Here is a 22,942-nt window from a genome sequence, read left to right on the forward strand (position 1 = left end):
GATCTGATCATCATCAGAAATGAAGAAGAAAATCAAGCCTTGGGCGGATATCAAGGCTGGATCGGACTGTACCAAGACGACACCATGAGTCCATGGAAGTGGTCCAGTGGAGATGAAATTGCGACTTTTTTGAACTGGGATGTTGGTGGTAAGACGAAGTGACGTTTTCACGTTGTCAACTTTTAGTTCAGTAACTTCCCGTTTGTTTTTGAGATTTGAAATGTTTTGGTTTTGATCCAAGTTTCAGTATATGAATAATTTTCCTTATTCAAACAAGGACTGCAAGGTTGCACAGTTGGTTGAACTGTTGCCTAGCAGCAGAACGGTCCAAGGTCAGGTTTAATTAAACCCAGGACTGGTTGTCTTTTCTCTGTGCACATATTCTTCCTGCATGTTATCACTCCAACTTGGGTGTGAATGTTTGTGTGTGTATCTGACCGAGTGTGTGTAGCCTAGTGATGGACTGATAACATGAGCAATGTGTGCATCGCCTGTCACCCATTAACGACTGGAAGGGGAGTTGTTAACAAATGTATTTGCTTCTGAAGCTTTTATACAAAAAAAATCTGCAGATTGAGTCTCTTCCTTGTTACCTGTTTTTAACTTTTGTTTTTCACTCCATCCTTCTGTTGACATGGACGTTTTGATCTGGACTGTCCCACCGCTCCACCAGCAGCCTCCACTGTCTAAAAAAACAACAACTTTGAATCTTATTAGGACTTTTATTTATTAGCTAGTCTGATTTAGACCTGAACTGAACACATAATAAAGGAAATAGTAAAATAAGAACAGCACTTGTTCCTTTCAGTTTTTCTTTAATTTGTTTGCTACTATTTAAGAAAATGTTAAATCTGGTGATATCAATAAAATACTGAATAACCAAAACATCCCTATTAAATATTCAATTCTTTGACAAAAAAATGTTTATAATTAAACTTCAATTTTGTTTTATCAGGAAAGAAATGATGTGATGTCATTGTAGGTAAGTAGCAAACTGTTTACTGTTTTGCTCTTGTTTCTTTTCTTTTTTTTGCATTTTAAAGCTCAGCTAACATCACACTAACACACTTTTAACTGTTTGCTGGTCTTCAGATTTAGATCAGTAGAGTACCTTAATACCTGATGTCTTGCCATGACCTTGGTAATGCAGTCGCTGGCCAACGAGTTATTTCTAGTTCTACGGTTGTTCATGCCTTGTTTTGTTTTTACAGGTTGTATGCAGAAAAGTTCCAACAACAAGATGCAAATAAGAACTCAGAGAAAATGGCAGACAGGGTGGTGACTTCATCCTGATAGGTGGATCACTCTGAATATAAAAGCTCTGTGTTGTCTGACAGAAAATTAATATTATTTGAAGTCCAGCTGAGCAAAGTGTCTTCCTGCTTCAACACCTCAAAGTCAGTAAGTACAAAAGGATTTAATTTTTGGGATTAATACATTTTACCGTCTGGCTTGTAAATGCTTTTTCAAGCTTATTTGTCTTTTCTTTTCTTGTATTTTCAACTATTTGGTGTATTTTACCTGATTGGGTGTGCTGATGTATGGATTTTTTTTAAGTCAAGTTTCTCTGTATAGCACACATGAGCAACAAGGCCGTTCAAAGAGCTTAGATGATAAACACAACACAGAAAAAAAGAAAGATTACAAGATAAAGAGAGCTAATGAAAAGTGAGAATTAATTTATGTTTTGGTTATTAATCAAAGGTAACTCTAAGCAAACTGTTTTTTAGTCTTGATTTAAAGGAACTCAAAAATGTTTCAACATTTCTGCAGTTTTCTGGGAATTTGTTATACATTACAGGAGTGTTAAAACTGAATCTGATTCTCCATGTTTGTTCTGACTACTGGGATCCATAAAATTTACAGCTAAGGAATCGTGTTTAACCTCAGTTATAATCAGTTTCATTTAATGCAGCCATTCCTATCACTTAACTGTTTGAAATCTAATGATGATAATAACATATTGATATTATCTGTAATATTAATCTGGACATTTTGTTGGCTAGAAAATAATATGTATCTCGGTCTTGTTTTTGAAGTTGTTTAATCGATCCATCTCTGAGGAAACTGGTTCAAATTCATATTTACAAAATTAAAACTAATTTCATGTCAATGCTGAGGGTATGGAAACATCTGACAAGAAGGTTTAACCTGAAGCAGCTGCAGCATCAAAATGTGAAGCTTGACTTGGTTCTATTCATCTTGACTGAACCAAAGTCTAAATCTGTCGAATATTTCATCAGATGTATGAAGTGTTAATCGCTATTCAGATTATGATGGCCCTGTTCAAATGCATGTTCAACGAAACTTACTTATGTTGTCACAGGTAACTTCGGTAAAAACATGACAAGAAAGATATGTGTCTGCATCTTCCTGCTGCTCATCTTCCACTACATCTGTGGTCTAAGAGAATGGAAAGTTATATACCACAATCAAAAAAAGAGTTGGAGAGAAGCCCAGTCCAGCTGCAGGGAGGAGCACCTTGATCTGGTCACAATCAGAAATGAAGAAGAAAATCTGGCATTGGCTGGATTCAGTGACAGTGCCTGGATTGGATTGTACCAAGACAAGGATGGAAGTCCATGGAAATGGTCCTTTGGAGACGAAAGGCCGACTTTTTCAAACTGGTGGTCTAGAGGTGAGTCAATAACTGAGGAAAATATCTACATTTTGTAAACATTTTACCTCAGTTCATTTCAAATTTGTTTTGGAGATTCAATTTTTCTTAATTACACCTACCACTACAAATACTTGATGTTTAATGTACAAATTTGGAAATTGATGCCTACAACACATTTCAAAAACACTCCGGACAGGGGCAACAAAACATCGGGAAAGTTGAGAAACACTCAAAAGAACATTTGTGTGGAGAATTCCACAGGGGAACAGCTTATCTGGAAACAGGTGTGTGTCATGATTAGTTATAAAGGGAGAATATCCGAAGGGCTCAGTCTTTCACAAGTAACGATTAGGCGAAGTTCACTACTTTGTGAACAACTGTGTGAGCAAATAGTCCGACAAATTATGAACAATGTGTCTCTATGTACAATTGGAAGGAATTTGGGGATTTCGTTGTCTACAGTGTATAATATCATCAATGGACTCAGAATATGGAGAAATCTCTGTGATTAAGCAGTGTTGGTTTCCGACATTCAGAAACAAACACTGAATGCCGGCCACCATGGTCCCTCAGGCAATACTGCGTTAAAATCCAAAATCATTCTGAAGACTTCAGAAAACCATTGCCAGTCAAGACAGTTCAACACTACATCTACAAGGACAAGTTAAAACTCTACCATGCAAAGCAAAAGCAATATTTCAAAAACATCCAGAAATGCCACTGGCCTCTCTCTGCTGCTCTGAGACAGACCGATGCAAAGTAGAAAAGTGTCCTGTGCTCCAAATTTCTAATTGTTTGTGAAAATCATGGGTGTGGTGTCCTCTGGAGCAAAGACGAAAAGGACTGTCTGGATTGCAATCAGCACGTAGCGCAAAGCCCAGCATCTTTTTTTTTTTTTTTTTTTTGAGGAATATTTTTGTCACTAGTTTCCTTTATTTGACAATTATTTGACAGCAACCTAGAATATTTTTCTGTTCCTGAAAGCATGGGTAACTTGCACATCTGTGAAAGTGCGGAAAGGTTCATAGAGGTTTTCGAGCAACATCTGCTGCCATCACAGCAGCTACTTAGTCCACCAGTCTGTCTTTTGTTCCCAAAACCAAAAGGAAAGACTATGACATTCCTTTGATGTTTGAATTTAATCAATGTTGTCCTCTTTGACTGCCGATGATCAAACACCCATCCATCTATTATCTGAACATGCTTTTGTCCTCGCAGGGTCGTGAGAGGGCCTGGTGCCCATCATGATCAAACACCGAGAGATTTTAATTTGCAAACATATGTATCATCTTGATATGACAACTCACATTAACAAAACAATTTGTTTTGCAGAATTTTAATTATTTAACTTTTTCTCCTAGAACACGATGTAAACCAATCCTGTGGCTATATGAAGTCTTTGACCAAGAAGTGGGAGGATGACTTCTGTGGGTTTAAACGCGACTACATATGTTATGAAGAGAAACTGGTTCTGGTGAAGGAAAACAAAACATGGGACGAGGCATTAGAGCACTGCAGGTCTCTGAGCAGAGCGCTAAGCTACGACCTGGCAACCCTGATCACCACCGACGACCACGACTTTGCACGAGAGAGAGCCCAAAGCGCTGCCACTGAGGAGGTGAGCTGCTGTTTACTCTGCACTGATGCTGTTGAGCGACTCACCCTGTTGTTATGTTGATCTCTCTGCTACATGTCGGTAGGTGTGGACCGGCCTGCGTTACCTTGGTGATGAGTGGTTCTGGATGGGTGGAGAACCGGTGCAGTACCAGAACATACCAAGCTGCCCGGCTGTGAGATGTGGAGTCCTGGAGAAGAACAGCAACTCATCCTTTAGTATCAGAGACTGCAATGAGAGAAGGAACTTCTTCTGTTACATAAAACCTTAATGCAACAAATAGTTCATCTTCACCTGACTAACCGTGCTGTTAGCAAAACATATGATCTCTTAGAAACACTAGAATATCTGCAGCTGTTTGAAGGTTATAATCTATATATTTGTAGGAGCTTCCTGTTACAAAAATCCTGAAAATCCCTGAAAGCCTGATGACATCATCTCCTCTTATTATTTTTATGAAAAATACTCACCTATTAGGAATTAAATTATGGCCTCTTACAGCCTTTATTTAAAGAGCACTTTGAGTTGCAAATTAACAAAAATTCCAAATAAATGAATGAAAAAAGATCTGTACTTCTTTTAAAATTTCCTATTATCAATTCATTACTTATGGAGAGTATCTATTGTATGACATTTTAAGGATTATTGCATAACACCAGTAATCTGTGGTATGCTAGTATACTTTTACTTTTAAAGTTTTTGTCAATATGAGGAACTCCTGAGTCATAATGAAGGGCCTTCACTCATTTATGAAAACATCTAATTTAAAGAAATATATTTAATTGACTTATGTATTATTGGTTTTTGTGTTTGTCTGATGTATTCATATGCTAATGCTGTTGTGCACCTTTAATTGTAGAATCTGAAATTGTTTTTAAATTACAGGATTAATGATTTAGTTTGACTTCAGACATAAAGCCTGTTTCTCTGAGGTTCCTGTTGATGCTGTCAGATGCCTTCTCACCTGCCTTCTGACCTGCCTTCTCTCTGCCCTTCCTGCTTTTGAAAGACAAATGATCTCATTCTCCATTTTGAATGTGGTGCTCTAAAACGAGCGAACATTCAAATACATCTACGACTCACTGATATCCAAACAACTTAATTTGATAAGCAGATGTGTTGTCAATCCTTGTGATGTTTGTGTCTCTGCTTTTTGAGAGAAAAAGCGAAACACAGGAAATGCTGACGTAAAAGATGCACTGAGGGAACAAAAAAAACTCTACAGAGACATTAATATTAACTTAAAAATATACACAAATAATTTCCCAAAGTGTCTTATTTTAGTCAGTCCTATTTTCCACTTTTCCACCACATGCACAATAAATATACCCTTAGTCCTAGTTTAACATTTGCAATTAAATTTATGTATTAATTTGATATTGTCCAAAGTGGCAAACTTTACACACAGGCATTTTCCTACGTTACATACAGTTTAAAGCTAGTAACCTTTCTTGAATGTCTGGACATCCCGGCTATAAAGCATCTGTAGATCCTTCCTGCTCTGTTATGCAGCAGGAACAGTTTGTGACTGTGGAAGTCATTGATCAGACCAGGTTCAATCTAGAAAGCTTAAGAAACACATAGTGAGGGTTTGCTTGCCCAACCATGTCAGGCCCAATAGACCACCCTGGTTCACAGTGATATAGACACAAAATGTTAAAAGCATATGGAGGAGAGAAGATAAGGTCTGGGAAGAAGTCAATGAAAGCCAGAATAGTGTCAAACAAAATGACCAACATACATGCTTACAGCTGTTGACCAAATGGGAGTAACTACAGGCATTTCATGACTGGCTGGTCATTTGAGGAGAAGGTGGCATTGCTCCACCTGCTGCCATAGTGCCTGTTGTCAAAGATGAAGCCTGTTGTGAAAGGTACAGTCTTTTAGATTGAGTTACTCACTAGATATAAGTGTAGTCTATGAAGCTTCGCAATGTTTTGTATAAATCGCTACGTTTTGCAAGTTTTATAGCAATTAATACGTCTAATGTAAACACTGTGTTCTGTTGTTGACAAGGATCTTACAGAGCAGGCTTGTGGATTGTTCGATGTTTGTGTCATTGGCTTGTAAAAAATGCACATATTTTGTCATTGAGTGGCCCTAGGGAGTGTATTTTTGAAACAGGTTATGCATTGGTAATGACGGAGCTTTTTTTTCTTAGAGAAAAGCAACAACCACACCCATGTAAAGGAGTCTGAACAGAGGATGGACCTGTAGTCTACAGAGTGAAGCTGCTATAATTTGACCTGTAAGTGTGCCACCTGTCCAGTCTTTAAGTGGAGGTATAGTTTCAGTAATTTGAACCTTGGAAGAACTAGAAATAACAGTGTGTTGGGGCAGTCAAATACAAACAAATTCCTCTGTGGTGGTCATGTAAAGCCAGTGCCTCATTGGTCTAGAGTGTCAAGAACCTTGGCACCATACTGACCTGGACATTTCACTGAAGTATTGAGCAGGTTTTTATTTTTAGGGTTAGGGTTTAGGTTTATGACTAGCTGTAAATTGAGCTAAACTGAGGTTTAAGGTTAGGCCTGTTGTGGTAATGGGTAGAGCTAGGGTTAAAGGTGGTTTAGTGTCACAATGACAATATCAAATAAAGTTAAGAAGTGATTTCATTCAAGGCAGGAAACTGGACCAAGCATTTCTTGTTGGTTTCAGTAACAAGAAATATTGAAAACTAACATCTAGGAAGACGTTAACGCTCAACTTGACCATGTCTGCACAAAGCCACAAGGGGGCGCTACGCCCAAACAAAACAAACTGCCTGAAAAACAAGCAGTCTGTCGAGTCTTGCACAAGATGTGGAGACACAAAAGGTCACTCTTTTAAGCGACGTCATGCTAAAGAAGTTGCATGTAAGAACTGCAGCATTTGACCAGATTGCGCAAGAAATTCAATGTGGAAATAATGAGAGGATTCATCATCAAATGACTTTTGACTTTAGAGTCCAACAATAAATAACAGAAGGTAACTCAGCTACAAAATGGCACTATGTGGTTAGAAAACACATAATACTTCCCCTTTAATAAAGAACTTATTTAATATTTTTCCATGCCTGTAAATCCTTTAGTCCGTTAGACAACAGGTCCCCACCAGCAAGAGCAACAACAACAAAAAAAAGAAAAACACACAAGTTGGATCAACAGAAAATGAAGAATCTGTGGGAAAAGGCAGAAGCCTGTTGTTGTTGTGGAAAAAGACAACACACACAAAGCCCAAGATTCAGTTATCCCTTTAATATAAAATATAATAAAGAGTATGAGGCCACACTGAAGATGCAGTTCAGTTCAAAAACACACTCCATGAATAGGCTTGCAGCTGTTGGCAGAAATAAAACAAAAGTTTGACATGACTGGTTTCTGTTCACTCTGAAGAGCACACAGCTGGAGCCGACATGAACCACTGCAGTGAAACCAAACTGGACATGACACTCCACCCTCAGGTCCAGAATCTGAAGCCTTCACCTTCTGGCTTTTTAACAAGAAAGAGCACAAGGAGAGGTAACACGTTTCTACACTTTTTCTCAACAGTACCTATGTTGATGTTTGTGGCAGAGCAAGCAGCCCAGGGCAACGGGATGGAGCGGATGATGGACAGAGGACTGCTCAGCTCTGGATAGTCCCACCTAAGCAGGAAGTAGCTCTCCTTCACATGCAGTACGGGGAGGAGGAGGGCTCAGTCTGCCTGTGAGTGGATAACTTTACAAAATACATCAGAGGAGTATTAACAAGGTTTACAGTGTTATGCACTTGGTCATGCAGTGCCTTCAACATCATCCACCACAGGAGGAACAGCAACGTTTGCTGCTGAGACGCCGGGCAGTTCTTGGGCTGCAGTCTCTAACTGGTGCAAGCAGGGGTCTCATGAGAGATGCCATCTGTCCCTTTGCTGTACTGGGGGGGTCCGCACTGGCTGGACGGGGGAACAGCGGGTCCGTGTCCTGTCAGTTGGTGAAGAACGTCGTCGTCGGTTTGGGCTCTGTGGGCTTCTTTGGTGACGGGGCAGGACCTCCTTCAGTCCTCCACTTCTCTGTCACTCACACATGATGGGAGTTGACATCCGATATGGAATCTGACCCTGCAGGCCAAACATAGATCAGAACAGATGCTGGTTTACTGAATGGGACCTTACTGTGCTTCCCTGAACAAGCTGGGATAGTTCTATAGGCTACAACAGGGTTTTTCAAAATGCCTGAGGGTTCAGAAAGTTGGAGGGAACATGAGAAAGAAAATGGGAAAATAAAAATAAAAAATAGTGCCAAGTACGATGCCAAGCAGAAGCACTCGCACCCGTCTCTCTTCTGTACGTCGCGTATTTCTCATAGTTTTGGACCTTACATGTGTAAATGAACAATGAGATCTATAATATTTAGACTAATAATAAGATGGACAGATTGTGTTTTATTTCATGTACCTTTATTAGCAGAAACGCAACACACTCCCTCCACCAGCTCTTTGGCCTCCACAGCCAGCTGGATGGCAGGGTCAGGAAGGGGTGACAGGGTGTCGGGACTGTCTGTGGCTGGAGACGACCTGTTGCTCCTGAAACACACAGAACAACAGAGGCGACGGTTGGTTACAGTGGGACATGAGATTGTAGGGTGACCTGAACGCAACATTCTGGGTCTCTTACCCATCATCCCCTCCCAACAGGCTGGGCTTAGTCAGCACCTTGTGCACGTTCTGTTGAGAAAGATAATGGAGCTCATGACTGAGGATGCCCAACAGAACGGTCCAGCACCAGAACAGACAGAATTATAACTTGCTTTGTTAAACAAACTGGATCTTTAACGTTGGCTCCTCTAGGAATCATGAACAGTAAGTGAAGCAGTCTCACTATACACACATTGTCTGTAAGACTTGGTTAAGTTTTCAAACCACAGCAGCTTCCCATACCACTGGTGTCCACTTGGGGGCAGTCTGACTCCATTACTCTTTGAGGAGCAGGCACTACAGTAAAGATGGCCAAGACTCTTTTCTGTGTATTGGTCGTCTCTTTACTGTACTACCTGGCAGTGACAGCAGTCATGTGATCAGTTTATACTCGATGGTTGCCATGGCAATGGCGATCAGGCCTGACAGCAGCTCTACCTGAGCGAAGCCCAGCAGCTTCTTGTTGGAGATCTCCAGGTGTTTTCTGCTCAGCTCCGACTTCCTCAGCTGGGAGTCGATGAAGGTCAGCTTCCTGTTGAGCTCCACCACTTCCTCCTGACAAACGCAACACACTGTCAACTCGGAGCATTTCAAAAGCGGTTAACGAGACTGAAACTCAGAAAACAATGAGATGTTAGTGCAAAATCGTGTGTTTTTCCACATTTGTTGATGTCATGTTGAAATGCCACCTGGCTGATTTTATTGCACCAGTTGTTGCCAAATCAGGTTAACATGCCGAATAAAAACTCCTCTGGCTTAAAACACCAGCTCTCCTCCCACACATTCACTGTTGATGCTTTGGCACCACTACAAATATATTTTGCACATTTTTTGACAAATCTGTATCGTTTTAACACTCTTGAACATCAGGACAATAATTTCTGTGGAAAAAGAAAATATAAGCACAAACCTGAGTCCTGATTTCAGTCATTCAGTTCAACCTCTGTAGCTAATGGTAGCTGCTATCTGTCGCTATCTGCATTGGAGGGGTTTTCCATCCATGGAACTGACAGTTTCCATTGTTAGTCTGCACTTCATCATCAGGGCCATCTTCCCGATGTATTCTTGGAGCTTCAACATTCTATCTTGGATGGTGGATGTGATGCACACTAAACCTCTGCCTTGTTCTGTGCTCTTAATGTACAGCCTGTGGATACTGGACTTAGGATGGATTTCCCCAATCCAACATAACCTCTGAATGACCATTTCCAGTGATCACTGAACCGTTTGGCGACATCAAATAGAATAAAAGAACATCAGTAGAACTCAGAGCTACGATAAATGGTGAAAGTAAGAGCATTTCCACATTACAACATGTAGAGAATTCAACTGACTGGGACTGAACAACTGAAGATACTGAACGACCAGAGTATTCCATCAGTGGACCATTTTTTCTCTGATTCCTTTGCTGTAAAACATTCCCATCATCAGAAAGAGATCTTGGTGGAAAATGAATGCAACACTGGATGTAAATAAACCTTGTCATATCCCAAATGCTGATCAAAACAATGTTTGCTATAATCAAAGTTAAAGACGGTCCAACAAAACATTAGACTTTGACCTTTGTCTTTTTGGTGGCAACTATTATCTTTTGGCTAGACATTGTATATGTGCACATAGAAATAAAATTTATATGTGCTTATTTTTAATTTTGTCATAAGGTGTTATTTTTTCTATTCTATATTTTTGGGTCACCATTTATCCTTGATTAGCAGACAGCTGTAAGAATCGGCTGGTTTTTCTCCTTCCTCCCAACAGTAAAGGACTGTAGATCGAGTATTTGGACTCACTTTAGCGCCTGCTCCACAGGCTTGCCTCTTGGCGGCCAGCTGGTTCTTCAGGTCTCGGATCTCGGCCTCCAGCAGCTGGATGACTTCCTCGTAGTCCTGCTCAGCGCTGGTGGCCTGCCGCTGCACCGCCTCGGCCTCAGCAGCCTGCAGGCGGCTCTTCAGGCGGGTGTTCTCCTCCACAGTGAGGCAGGCTTTCTGCACAGATTAACACAATATGTTGCAGTTACACTTTTCATGTTCTGATGTATCAGCGGTAACTAGTCAGAAATTACGCTCTGTGACATATTTAATAAATAACTGCTCGAGCATGCCATCAGATTTAAACACAGGAGATGCCGTGTCTTCTTACCTCAGATGTCTTCTGCAGCTCCTCCTCCAGGCTTTTTTTACTCTGTTCTGTGTCTTTCAGAATCACCTGCCAAGAGAAACAGCAAATCAGTCCAATCATGCCCTTCTTTCCTCCATGAACCAGGATATAAAATGTTTGGCTTTCTTTGCTGAACAGAAACAAAACTGAAGTTTTTATCTTTGGACCTAAAGAGGAACGATTCAGTCAACACAGCTTCAGTTATTACAGCCGGAAACTAGAGATCAGGTCTGCAACCTGGGTGTAGTGATGAACCCTGACCTGAACATTCAGAGCCACATAAAGACAGTTACAAAGTCGGCCTTCTGTCACCTGAGGAACATTTCCAGGATTAGAGAACTAAAGTCTAACTAGATTTAGAGAAACTCATCCAGGCGTTTATCTTTAGTTGCATTAATTCCTTCACAGGTCTGACTAAAAAATCAATCCTCCAGCTGCAGCTGATCCAGAACGCTGCTGCTGGAGTTCTAAAACCAGCAAGACGGAGAACATCACCCAGTTCTACAGTCCTTCACTGAAAGAACAGACTTTAAGATACTGTTAGTTTATAACCCACTGAACGGCTTAGCACCACAATACATTAAAGAAATGCTGTTGTTACAGAAGCAGCATTCAGGTTCTATGCACCACAAATGTGGAACAAACTTCCAGAAAACTGCGAAACAGCTGAAACACTGAGCTCCTTTAAATCTAGACTAAAAAAACCACCAGTTTAGAACTGCTTATGATTAGTAGTACATAGAACCCTGGTTAATATATTTGATGTGTAATGATGACTTTGATGATGGCATTTGATAAAATGTAATGTTTATTGCCTGTTTCACAATTGGTGACTTTATGATGTTGAACTGCCTTGTTGCTGACGTGTTCTACACAAATAGACTTGAACTTGAAAGTAAATTCTCAGTTCAAAATGTCAGTTTTTCTCAGAAAGAGCTCAATTACAGAAAAACTAAACCTTTCACAACACGATTCATTGGGGCTTTGTGTCGTAGTCCAACACAAAGTAATGCAGTGGTTCTAAAGCTCGCTCCTAATGGGCCACCTGATTCAACGATCACCTTACCTCCTCAGCACGCTACCAGGTGAAGTTAAACACAGGTCAGGTGTGTGTTAGCAGGGAAACCTAAAACATTCAGGATGATCCTAAAGAATCTGTGATTTTTATGCTTGTCTTTTTGGTAAAAACAGTGGCTTCTCTACCTACCAACAGTGGGCTGTAGAAAATCCCTATAGAATACACTAAAGTTTGTGGTTGTAATTTGACAAAACAAGACAAAAGCTTGTGGTGTGTATGTATTTAACTGATTAACTATTTACTGTCACCAAGCAGCGCAGCTGGTGACAGATCATATGCTTCTATCAAAGGAACATTAACGGTTTGAAGTTCACCTTGAGTTGCTTCATTTGGGTCTGCAGTTGCTTCACCTCGGTCTGGAACTGCTCCATCTCCTCACTGCTGTAGCTGCACTCTGATTCATAAGTCTGCAGATGCACACACAGTCAAGCATACACAGCATGAGACAGTTCATTGTGTGTGTGTTCAACAGTGACTCCTAGTGTGTGTTCTCCAGACTTTAACACAAGGATCTTCCAAGTCCAGGCCTCAAGAGCTGGAGTCCCAGCAGACAGTCTGGTACTCGCTTCAATTGTGGACCAAAGTTGCAACATTTGTTCCATTTCACATGGCACTGCGTCAAACCAACCAAACCCTTATGAAAACCTGTTCACCACCTCACCTGTGGGGGCGCCGAACCAAGAAATATGGAAGACAACGACATGAAAACCTTTGAAGAAGACATGGAGTACAACTTCCTTCTTCACCAAATGGAGTGGTGTCAGGTTTAAGAAGCTGGAGGATTTCTCTTTTGTCTTTTGCAAAGATCTCGAGCCATTTCCCACTAGAGCTATAATGTGACGTTTTTTTGGCTGTATTTACCCAAGATGCACTGTCCCATAGTCCGGAGCGGTCCATGGTTCGCTTGGTGTTCACATATGCATTCAAACCACACCAGAATTAACTTCAACTGAATCAGAGTTTCCTTATTTGGTCTGCATCAGAGTTGAATTATTCATTCACACCTCACAAACAAACCAGACTTCAGGGCAAACAAGCTGGAGTCGAATCGAAGTGAACTAAACAGGGCCGGTTTGATGCAACCTGGATGTGTTTCTGCTTCTGCACACTTGAGCCAAATAATGAGGTTATTAGCAGAACCCTGGAGAACTTGAGAAATCACTAAGGAGGCAATTCAGTCATTTTATTCAGACGTGTTGGACCAGAGAACAGGATCCCTGAATTAACGTCTCCATGTGTTCTTCTGTCTTATGGTCCAGCTTATTACCCATATCTTTGGAATTGCTGCTGGTCTGAAAGACTCTTCAGAGAGACTTACCGGTGAATGAAACGCCGATGTGTCCATCAAACTGGCCGCTTCATGGTAGGAGAAGGTGAAGGGGCCCGATCCTAATCCCAAGTCCTCCAGGTCCTCCTGGAAGTTGTTCCGACAAGCTTCCACAAAATCTAAGACCAAAAAGATAGAAAGCATTGGGGCTGAAAACACAGAGAGCAAGAGAACAGGGGGAAGTTTGAACATGTATGTTCATTCTGTTTCACACATTCATCTCCTGAGTTCTGACACGTGTCCAAACTTTAGCTTCAGAAGAAACATTAAATAGCTTAACATCAGAAATATTCAGTGTCTCATAAACTGCAGTGTTCTTTTCATAGAGCATGCAAATCAAAGATGGACAGATAAAAATGAAACGAATCGGTCTGTTTTCAGCTTGTTCAGTCCTGCTCAATGATTTCAAGACTGGACCGTCTTCGGATGATCAGAACCCACCATACCTATGCAACACTGGGTCGTAATGAAAACAATACTCATAGGTATATTGTAAATAAATGAAGATGATTTATGGTTTGAAGGATCCTTTAGCTCAGTGGTAGAGTAGTGTACCTGTAATTAGAAGGGGTACCACAAGGCTCTATTCTTCTTTTTTCCTTTTATCTTTTATAGCTGGGAATTATCTTGAGGAAATATGGAACTCTTTTCCGTTTATATGCTGATGACTGTCTAATCTATTTGCCCCTGATTCTTCTATTCAGACTCTTCTCGACGGGTCTAGGGACACCAAATTATGGATGATCCAATATGTATTTAATTTTAACAAATGCAAGACTGAAGTGAGTTTATGTGGTTTTATTTTTATTATTAAACCCTTATTTACCCAGATAAAAATCCTATTGAGGAATTTCACAAGAGTGACTGGAGCAGCAAAAACAGAGCTTTATAAAATATGTGACCTCATTAGTGAAGGGTTCTTGGTGTCTTTTCAATAAATTGTTTTGAAATTTATCATATCAACAACAATTTTTACAAAAATAAAAAGCTTCATCTCTAACACAAAACCAACCCTTTCATAGACCACTGCTCACATCTCCAAGGGAAATGTTGACAAGAGGTTTAATTTCATTATCTTAGAACTGACTCTCTGGAAACAACATTGCCACACTTGAGTCATGGACAGTGGATTGGAAGAGGAATATTTCAGATGCTTAGTGGGGGGAAAAAATCTGCCTAAGAGGTTTAGTGTTGCCTGATACAGATCTGAAGCGGAAAAACAGCTGAACTGAATTAAAATGTTTGATTTTTTTTAAATATAGACATGAATGTGCTTAACAAAGCTGTTTGATATCTCTGCACCAGTACGGCTCACTGACATAAACCAATAGCTTCAGAATCATGGTCTAACATGTTAAAACACAACTTCCACTTGTTCAGTCAGTGCAATTAGGAGATCAGTAAATGGGAAATAAGTGATAAAGAAACTGACGAAAACAACAGCTTGACTACTTTGAACAACATGTAAAATAAACATCAAACCTTCTTTCAAATGGTTCATCTAATGCAGTTAGGATTTTTAATACAATACAGGAAATTCATCAAGAGTCTACAAGAACATTTCCCTCTGACTGACCACCTGGACACAAATGGACATCATGCTTCCTCAGCGTGTCACCGAACAGCGATGTCGCAGCCAATCAGCAGCATGGTAACGTCACACAGGGACGGTGATCTGACAGCATCCCAACACACACATTGACGAGCCTGGATGCATGCATGGCTGACTTCAGTGTGAGTGAGAGTGTGCATGCGCCTCACCTCCATACGCCACGGTGCCTTGGGGGTCAGGGGTCAGGCTGTGCCTCAGCGTCTTCCTCTTCTCTTCACTGACGTCCAATCCAAGAAAGGACAAAGCCTGAGACAGAGAGACAGGAAAGTAAACACAGACCAAAAATACACACACAGCATAGGCTTATATGCTGAGTAAATCTGGGAATAATCTGCTTTCTTATCTTTGGTTACAAGAATAAAGGATATTCCATGACAGGAACAATAGCAGGTGGCTGTCAGGTGTTTCTGTTTATGATGGACATGTGCTGTTGAATAAACCTCTAGAGCTGGGATTTTCAAAACAGGTTCAAATATGCAAACATCTGGAATAACTAGCATAATAATGAGTAAATCCTTTCAAGTAAATTAGCTTAAGTCAAACAAAACAAAAACCTCTTTAGGAATTTAATTGTTATAAATTAAACACATTTAAATCAGAAATATTAACATAATAACTTTCATATTTTCCTAAATGATATCCCTTCATTTTCACACACAAGCACAAAGGAAGTACTTTGAACTTAAAGTGACACAAGACACTGCAACATTTAAGAGGAAACCGTAGGCTAACATTAGCAAAGCTAAGTAAAAACTGATATTTGTTTAAAGTGGATTATGGGACATTTCAAGTCGATTCTAAATTGCAATAAATGAAAATCGGGATTCTTATGTGTATTGATGTTTTTTTGCGCACAACCCTAAGACAGACTTTCAGAATAGTTCACATCAACATTTTTCCAGATTGGATTGTATTTGGTGCAGAGGGAAATGTAATAAAGAGATGTCGTTTTGGTGCTTCTCTGTAGGTATGTTTATAAAACCACTTCAGGTTTGCATTTTCATTACTTTACACACCAATTGTAGAAACAGAGAATCTCAACAGCATTATTCCACATAAGTTTTGCAAACAGTGATGAATCTGTCATTTTTGTCACCAATATAGTGTCTTTCCACCACAGCAATCTATAACCCATGTGCTATTTGTTAGTTTGCAAAGGATCCACTAGATCAAGAGAGAATTCTTCCTGTATTCTGTGTTTAATCTCTTCCTTTTCTTTATAATCCCACTAATGAATTGGTAGATTAGGGTTAGGCTACAGCTGAGCAGCATCTGGGCAACATTAAAATCAAAGCTAAATATTGGTAATAAACTGTACAGACGGCAGACAGCTGCAGACAGAAGCAGAGAACAGAACTCATCAGTTAGAGTTGGGCTGCTGAAGGGCAGCAGAAAGGAAGGAGAGAGAGAGAGAGAGACAGAGAGAGAGAGAGAATGTGCTGAGGGGGTAAAAAGAGCCGAAAAAAGAACAGCGCAAATATAACCCAGGAAGCAATGAGAGAGAGACAGTGTGCATTAGATGTCAATTATGAGATAAAGACAGCTCTGGGGCTGGAGGGACACTAAAGTACTACATCGGTCAAAATAAGTTAAAATGTATTGAAAGAAGGCTGCCTATGTGAAATGTTTCTGCATCAACAGAATGTAATATATTTATACTATATACTTAAGTATTGTACTTAAGTATATTTTTAGTCTGAATATATATGGAAAAGGCCTGTCCTATTTTTTTTCTTATTTTTGGGGAGATTGGAACATTTTAAATACAAACATAAATAAAACAGCTGTCATTTGGTTTATTACATTTTCATTCTGAAGTTTTTGCAGGTGGGGTTAGACTTCATGTCAGTACATCATCAGATGGTTTCAGCAAGTTACATGGTTCTGTAAAAGCACTGAGAAAACAATACAACGATGTACTGATACTAGCAAATACAATTTAAATACTTAAGTATTTTCAAAAGTAAGTACTTCAGGAATTTAACTGAAGTAAACATTTGACCGAGAAACTTTTACTTGTAGTTGAGTAAGATTTGACGATGAGTATCAATATTTTTACTAAAGTACTGGAGCTCCGTACTTTGTTGACCACTGGTGAATAGTAAATGGACTGAACCTATATGGCTCATTAGAACCCCACTCTCAAACACACCCACAAGACTGAAGGACTGATTGGACGGACGGACAGACGGATCACTTTGTGTTGGCATATCACATCAAGTTCCAGTAGCACGCAAAAAGGTTTGTTATAATCTGACAAAATGTTGGAAAGGTTGAGATGTGAATACTTTTGTAAAACTCATGAGTGATTTTTATCTCTATTTAACTCAAATACACCCTCTAACCAGATGACATCACTCACCAAGTCTAACTTGTCCAATTTGAGGCGAATGTATGGGTCCAGTGTTATTCTGGGTTTCGTCCCTGTTGGAGACCTTTGGCTGGTGGAACCTGCACAAAGAAACACGAAGATCAATTAAAAATAGATAGTTGATCTGAGCCTATAACACAGCAGTCTCCATGTTATGAAAATATTCACATACAAAAATATACGAGCTAGTGGCTTTTAGGCAGAATAAAGTGTATGTGAGGACATGGGACACTTTGTAAACAATGGGAGGAAAAATATCATTGGATTATCTGCAAAATCAGCAGGGAGGTAGCTGGCTGTGGTGATAGACATCTGTGTGTGTGCATGTGTGCATGTGTGTGTGTGTGCGTGTGTGTGTGTTAGAGAGAGAGAGAGAGAGAGAGAGGGGGGGGGTGGAATAAAAGCAGATGATTAAAAGGAGGGGAGTAGAAGAAAGATGGATGATTATACAGATGAGAGAGAGCAAAACAACATGAGTAGGGAGGGCAAAGGGCCAATGCCTAATATTAATTTGATGACTTTGTCCCAGATATGTGAAGCTGAATATGAGAGTAATAACACTGAGAGAGAGAGAGAAAGAGAGAGAGAGAGAGAGAGAGAGAGAGAGAGAGAGAGAGAGAGATAGGCTGGCTATATCGGCAACTTAAACTTTACCCTCTACTCAGAGGATCCCTGTTTTGACCCGAGTCTATAAGCTCAACAAAGTCTGGTGATATGTATGGTTTGTTACTCAAGGTTTAGAGACTAACTGAACACATATCCAATGTCACAATAGTGAAGAAATACAAAAGTTTGTATATCTGAAAACATTTTTGTGAACAAATATATTAATTTAAAGGCCTAAAATCTTTTGGAACAGAACAAATAATAGCTGTTCTCTTAGTACAGCTATTAATTACATATATATAAAGTACAGTAGAGCATTAATTATTAGAGTAGTTTGGTTGAGGTGTACCTCAAGGTTTAGTTCTTAAATTCCCATTAGCTTCCACTTACATTTTTCATATTCTTGGTGAACATGAACGACTTACATTTTTATGCATGTGTAACTAATGTGTATGTGATTTTAATGTTTACAGGGCCCATTATTTAAAAAAAGTTAGAGTGATGATGTGCCCGATCGATAAGGGCAGATCTATTCAGAGTAATTCTGTGCTGAGTGGTTTGAGCAGCTTCATCCTTTATTATTTTACATTATATGTAGAATTTCTAGTTGCACTTTCTAAATCATTTGAAAGGTTTTTTACATGTTTGACCAAGCTTGTGAATCTATTGGTGTGTTTAAGCGTGCTGCACTGATGCACATTATCAAATACATTTGTAATTCAGTAAATTAATGATCCTATATGTGAAAAAATATAGGTACAAAAGAAATGTTTTGTCAATTCAGCACTGTTTTCTGTATCGGATCGGCATCCGCCGATACTAAAGCTCAGATGTCTGCATTGGTACTGAAAGTGAAAAAAATGAATTGTTGAATTCCTAGTTAGCTTTGCAGAAATGATCATACTGAGAAGGAATGTAGATCACATCAGTGTTTTCCACTGAACTGAGTAATAAGTCTGAAAACCTCAAAGCTAAGACAGAGCAGGGAAATCCCGTAGTAGCCATGTGGGATCACCTGGTGACATCTGTCTCAGCTCCTCCAATAAGAGGCTGCAAGGGTGTTAAGTGGACAATGCACTTAGGATATAACCTTGGCTGGGGTAATCCCAGGCAATAGGATTGGAGCAAGCTGTTGGATGGCTTCCAGCCAGAGACCATAGGCCACACACTTCACACTCAAGCTTCTGCTCTGTGGCAAATATTTTAATTATTTTTAATTAAGAAGCACATTTTCTCCTATTAAAATTCTTCGCTCCTGTCCCAAAAGATCTTGTTTAATATAAATTCCTTACTGCAGTCAGAGTTTATCATATGGCAACATACTGCATATTTACAGCTGGTTCTTGACATAGGTTGTGCAGGCCTGAGTGGTGCTCTTAAATTATATACAGTATTGCAAATAAAATCCAGAAATATAAACAACAACCACGCCACCTTCAGAGGGAATCTGAAACTAAGGTATCAATCTCAGCACGCATTGATCCAATACTGATAATGAATTTGTATCGATCATTTCAATATTTTGTATTGATCCGCCCACCTGTGCTCAACACAGAACTGAGACTAACCTCACCAAAGCGTTCAACGACATCTACATAAATACAGACTGAGGGAGAACCACAGTGCTGGTTGTGTTGGACCTCAGCGCAGCATCTGACACTGTTAACCATGGCATATTATTGAAGAGATTGGAGACTTGGGTCGGACTCTGGTACAATACTTGACTGGTTTAAATCTTATCTAAAGAACAGGGTATTATATTACTTGGCATTGCATGGCATGGTATGTTATAGTACCATATCAAACTATATGATATGATATGTATGGTGTAGTGTGGTATGGAAATTACATGGTAAACAAGTAAACATTTATCAGAAACCATTTTCAAACTTTTCATTGGTTGGAGCTGTAATGTTTAGATTTTTTTTCTTTAGTTCAAATGTCAGGTGAAAAAAACACAGACTGATGGGTAAGTTAAAGTTACATGTAGTTTTACCCCTGACATTACTATATTTATTAAGTTAAAGAAAAAAAATGGCAGTATGTATGAAAATGTTTGAATGTGATTGCGCACAACATTGCCCACTCTGCATGGGATCTGTCTATCTGTTTTTAGGGCAGTGTACCATAAATCCTACTGAATATTTGTGTTTGTGAAACATAATCCAATTACAGCACAAGCACATGACTAGAAATCCCTCACCGGAACTGATGCTTCCCGCTCTGATCTGGTACATTTCGTTTGTTTACATACTGATCGATTGAACTATACTCAATATGCATTCATGTAATAATGGCTGTTAACTTCCGCTTTCATTCTCCTTAATAAGAGATAATTATATTAATTATGCTGCTGTATCTGATTAATTAACTGTTGCCTCTGAGCATGGTAACATGTACACAGCTTGCATCTTAATTCTTCCTCTTTTAAATCTCTAGTAAAAAGTACTTTTACGAGCAATGTTTAATCATATTCTATTTCTATGCACTTTTTATTGCCTCATCATTGATTAGTTTAAGGCCCCCCACTGTGATGCAGTTTAATTTAAACACAAATCTCTCTATTCAGTCTAATCCAGCATCTGTGTGTGGGAACAAATGTTTTTATGCTCAGATCAGACAGTTAATCTAATAACCATCTGCTTGCAGGGGCTTTGAAATGAATTCAAATTCAAAAATTCTTTGTTGATCCCAATGGGAAATTAAATGTTGATGTAAATCATATTAATTCAAATTCGGAAACCATAACTCAGATTTGGCAAAGGGTGCACACTTTCTTTGTTAAAGAGTGTATTAATTAAGCAAAATTGATTTTTTTGAGCTTCATATCATGTTATAATGCCCCTCCCTCATCAGACGCACCTGGAGTGTTGCTTTGATTCTTTCATGCACGTTTGAGGACCAAAGCACTGCCTCTTTACCCAAGCGGTGCTTTGGTAGGTGGGTGGGGTGTCAGCTTCACTTGACACCCCACCCACGAGAAAAATTCCAGCAAATAGACTGAGTGGTTAGTGCTCCGTTTGTGCCGTCAAAATTTTCTTTTGTGCTGCTTTGGTTTCTGAGATGTTAAAAAGTATTTTTTAGGGTCATCCAGAGGCCATCATCTCCCCTTCTATCTCCAAAACAAACCAAAGTGAGGTACATTTTTAGTGCTTTGTTTGTGCTGCTTTGTACTGTTAATACAATCATTTGTGCAGCTTTCATTTATGAGATAATACAGGTTGTAACATCACCATCCCCACCATCTTGCCCCAAAACAAACAGACTGAGGATACCTCATAGGGTTGAAATAAGATGTATAACTGTCCAGTTTGAAGGATATTGCAGTTGTTACCATAACAACACATTCCTAAAATCCCTAAAAGGGCTTTCTTTCTTTTTGCCAAAAACATCTTTCAACAAAAAAACAAACAAACAAAAAAAAAAAAAAAAAAAGACTTATGCCATTATTTTAGGAAGGTGACGATAAGTAAAGCAGTGAAAAACTGAAAATAAATGTTGCTTCAGTTGTACCTGAAATATGAATATCTGGAGGACAGATGTCTGGAGACGGTGAAGACACTAGAGCTGGCTCCTCTGCACAGATCTGCACCAAAACAACCAAACAAAAAACACTGAAATGGAACCACTATAGCGATGAATCGTAAAAAGACATTAGTGCCTTTGAGAGCAATGCCTTAGACATGATTAAAAAGCCCTATTCTAGCAGCCCTGAACATCAGGAGCTCATTGCTGTATCAGTGGAAAGAGAATCAGAAAATATTTTCAAGCTGTCCACGTTTATGTCCTATAATTTCCGAAAATGTCTGATCATTCCTAAAAATCTGATTCTAGAATTTCTATTTTGTTTCACTGAAAAACATTTCTTCTTTTACATACGTAATAAACACAGCGTTATGTGGCAACACCCTGACAGAACAGCGACATGTGGAGCTGACCTCAGGTGACCTGATGTGAACTTTTAGGCGTCCAGCGTTGTAGCTGTTGCCGGCGGCTCGCTGGACTCCGTTGTGGAGCGATGTGCTGCTGGGAAAAAGACCTTTTCCTGGGATGAAGGCGATTTCCACCGTGTTGTCTTGGCTGGAGATGGAAAAAAAAAAAAGTTAGAAGAAGTTTTAAAAGGAGGTCACTGCAAACATAAAAGCAAACATCATCAGCATAAAGGCACAGACAGCTGCATTTTAATCTATACATAACTGCATGTCTACTTTGAGAATACTTTGACCTCCATTTATGTGATTACCAGCTGCAGTTACTGCAAGGCTTCCTTATTTTTGGACAAAATGTTGTCCAAACCCACCTGTATTTCACTTTGTTCAGCATGCCTTTTGCCTCCTCATGAGTTACACCAATCAAAGACTCCTTGTTGATGGCAATGAGCTGATCTCCCGGCCTCAGGCGGCCATCCTGCACAAAGAGAAAGACGCTTTAAATCCAGTGGGGTTGGTGGATATTTATAAGCTCTTTTATTTTGACGGCTGATTCTGTTCAAATAGATTTCCTCTCATTCTTTTAGCAGTGCCTGCACTGGCCCTGCAGGATGCTACAGAGCATACATGCTAGAACTAACATGTAGGTGTTCCTGTGTCTTCCTCTGTTATTGTTGAGTATGTTTGTACTTTAATTCATTTGGATCTGGGAGATCTTGAGTGTGTAGATTATCTCAGATTTATTCTATTTAGGGAAACGGCAGTTTCTGATTAGAGTTAAACTTCACTGGAAAAGAAAAGAAGTGAGTCGACTAAAATGCACTGCCTTAACTGGTCAAAAGTAATTAAATCCAAGAAAATGTGTTACATTTATTAAGTTGTCATGTTAAGAAAACGTAAATCGACCATATGTGGCCATTCTCATTTTTCAGTAAGTCTTGAATTCATTTTGTTCTTTATCTTTTTAAAAGACCC

General features: G+C 39.5%; 2 protein-coding genes across 7 annotated transcripts in view; one reads left to right on the forward strand and one right to left on the reverse strand.

Annotated features, from left to right (window-relative positions):
- The first annotated feature begins 1,319 nt into the window (after positions 1-1,319).
- Positions 1,320-5,490, forward strand: LOC106952113 (snaclec coagulation factor IX/factor X-binding protein subunit B2-like). 2 transcript variants are annotated; one of them, XM_015040024.1, is made up of 4 exons: positions 1,320-1,401; positions 2,327-2,638; positions 3,982-4,238; positions 4,321-5,489. In XM_015040024.1, the coding sequence occupies exons 2-4, from the start codon at positions 2,344-2,346 to the stop codon at positions 4,504-4,506; spliced, it is 738 nt and encodes a 245-aa protein (XP_014895510.1). In that variant the 5' UTR covers positions 1,320-1,401; positions 2,327-2,343; the 3' UTR covers positions 4,507-5,489. The 2 variants fall into 2 exon arrangements, with proteins under 2 accessions (XP_014895510.1, XP_014895511.1); XM_015040025.1 differs by having other exon boundaries at positions 1,325-1,397; positions 4,321-5,490.
- A 1,961-nt stretch (positions 5,491-7,451) lies between these two features.
- LOC106952108 (syntaxin-binding protein 4) overlaps positions 7,452-22,942 on the reverse strand; it is a 60,230-nt gene continuing 44,739 nt past the window's right edge. For 4 of the 5 annotated variants that reach the window (XM_015040014.1, XM_015040016.1, XM_015040015.1 and 1 more), the window contains exons 9-21: positions 22,339-22,445; positions 21,977-22,118; positions 21,552-21,624; positions 17,424-17,512; positions 15,211-15,307; positions 13,441-13,568; positions 12,437-12,529; positions 11,027-11,092; positions 10,678-10,872; positions 9,326-9,442; positions 8,868-8,917; positions 8,649-8,776; positions 7,452-8,312 (exon numbers count right to left, since the gene is read on the reverse strand). In XM_015040014.1, coding sequence (XP_014895500.1) covers positions 8,272-8,312; positions 8,649-8,776; positions 8,868-8,917; positions 9,326-9,442; positions 10,678-10,872; positions 11,027-11,092; positions 12,437-12,529; positions 13,441-13,568; positions 15,211-15,307; positions 17,424-17,512; positions 21,552-21,624; positions 21,977-22,118; positions 22,339-22,445 — 1,326 coding nt within the window. In that variant the 3' untranslated portion in view covers positions 7,452-8,271. The other variant, XM_015040018.1, reaches the window with a different exon arrangement.

The sequence above is a fragment of the Poecilia latipinna genome, unplaced genomic scaffold (assembly GCF_001443285.1).
Source record: "Poecilia latipinna isolate Pla-1442-1.1 unplaced genomic scaffold, P_latipinna-1.0 Scaffold493, whole genome shotgun sequence".
Lineage (NCBI taxonomy): Eukaryota > Metazoa > Chordata > Actinopteri > Cyprinodontiformes > Poeciliidae > Poecilia > Poecilia latipinna.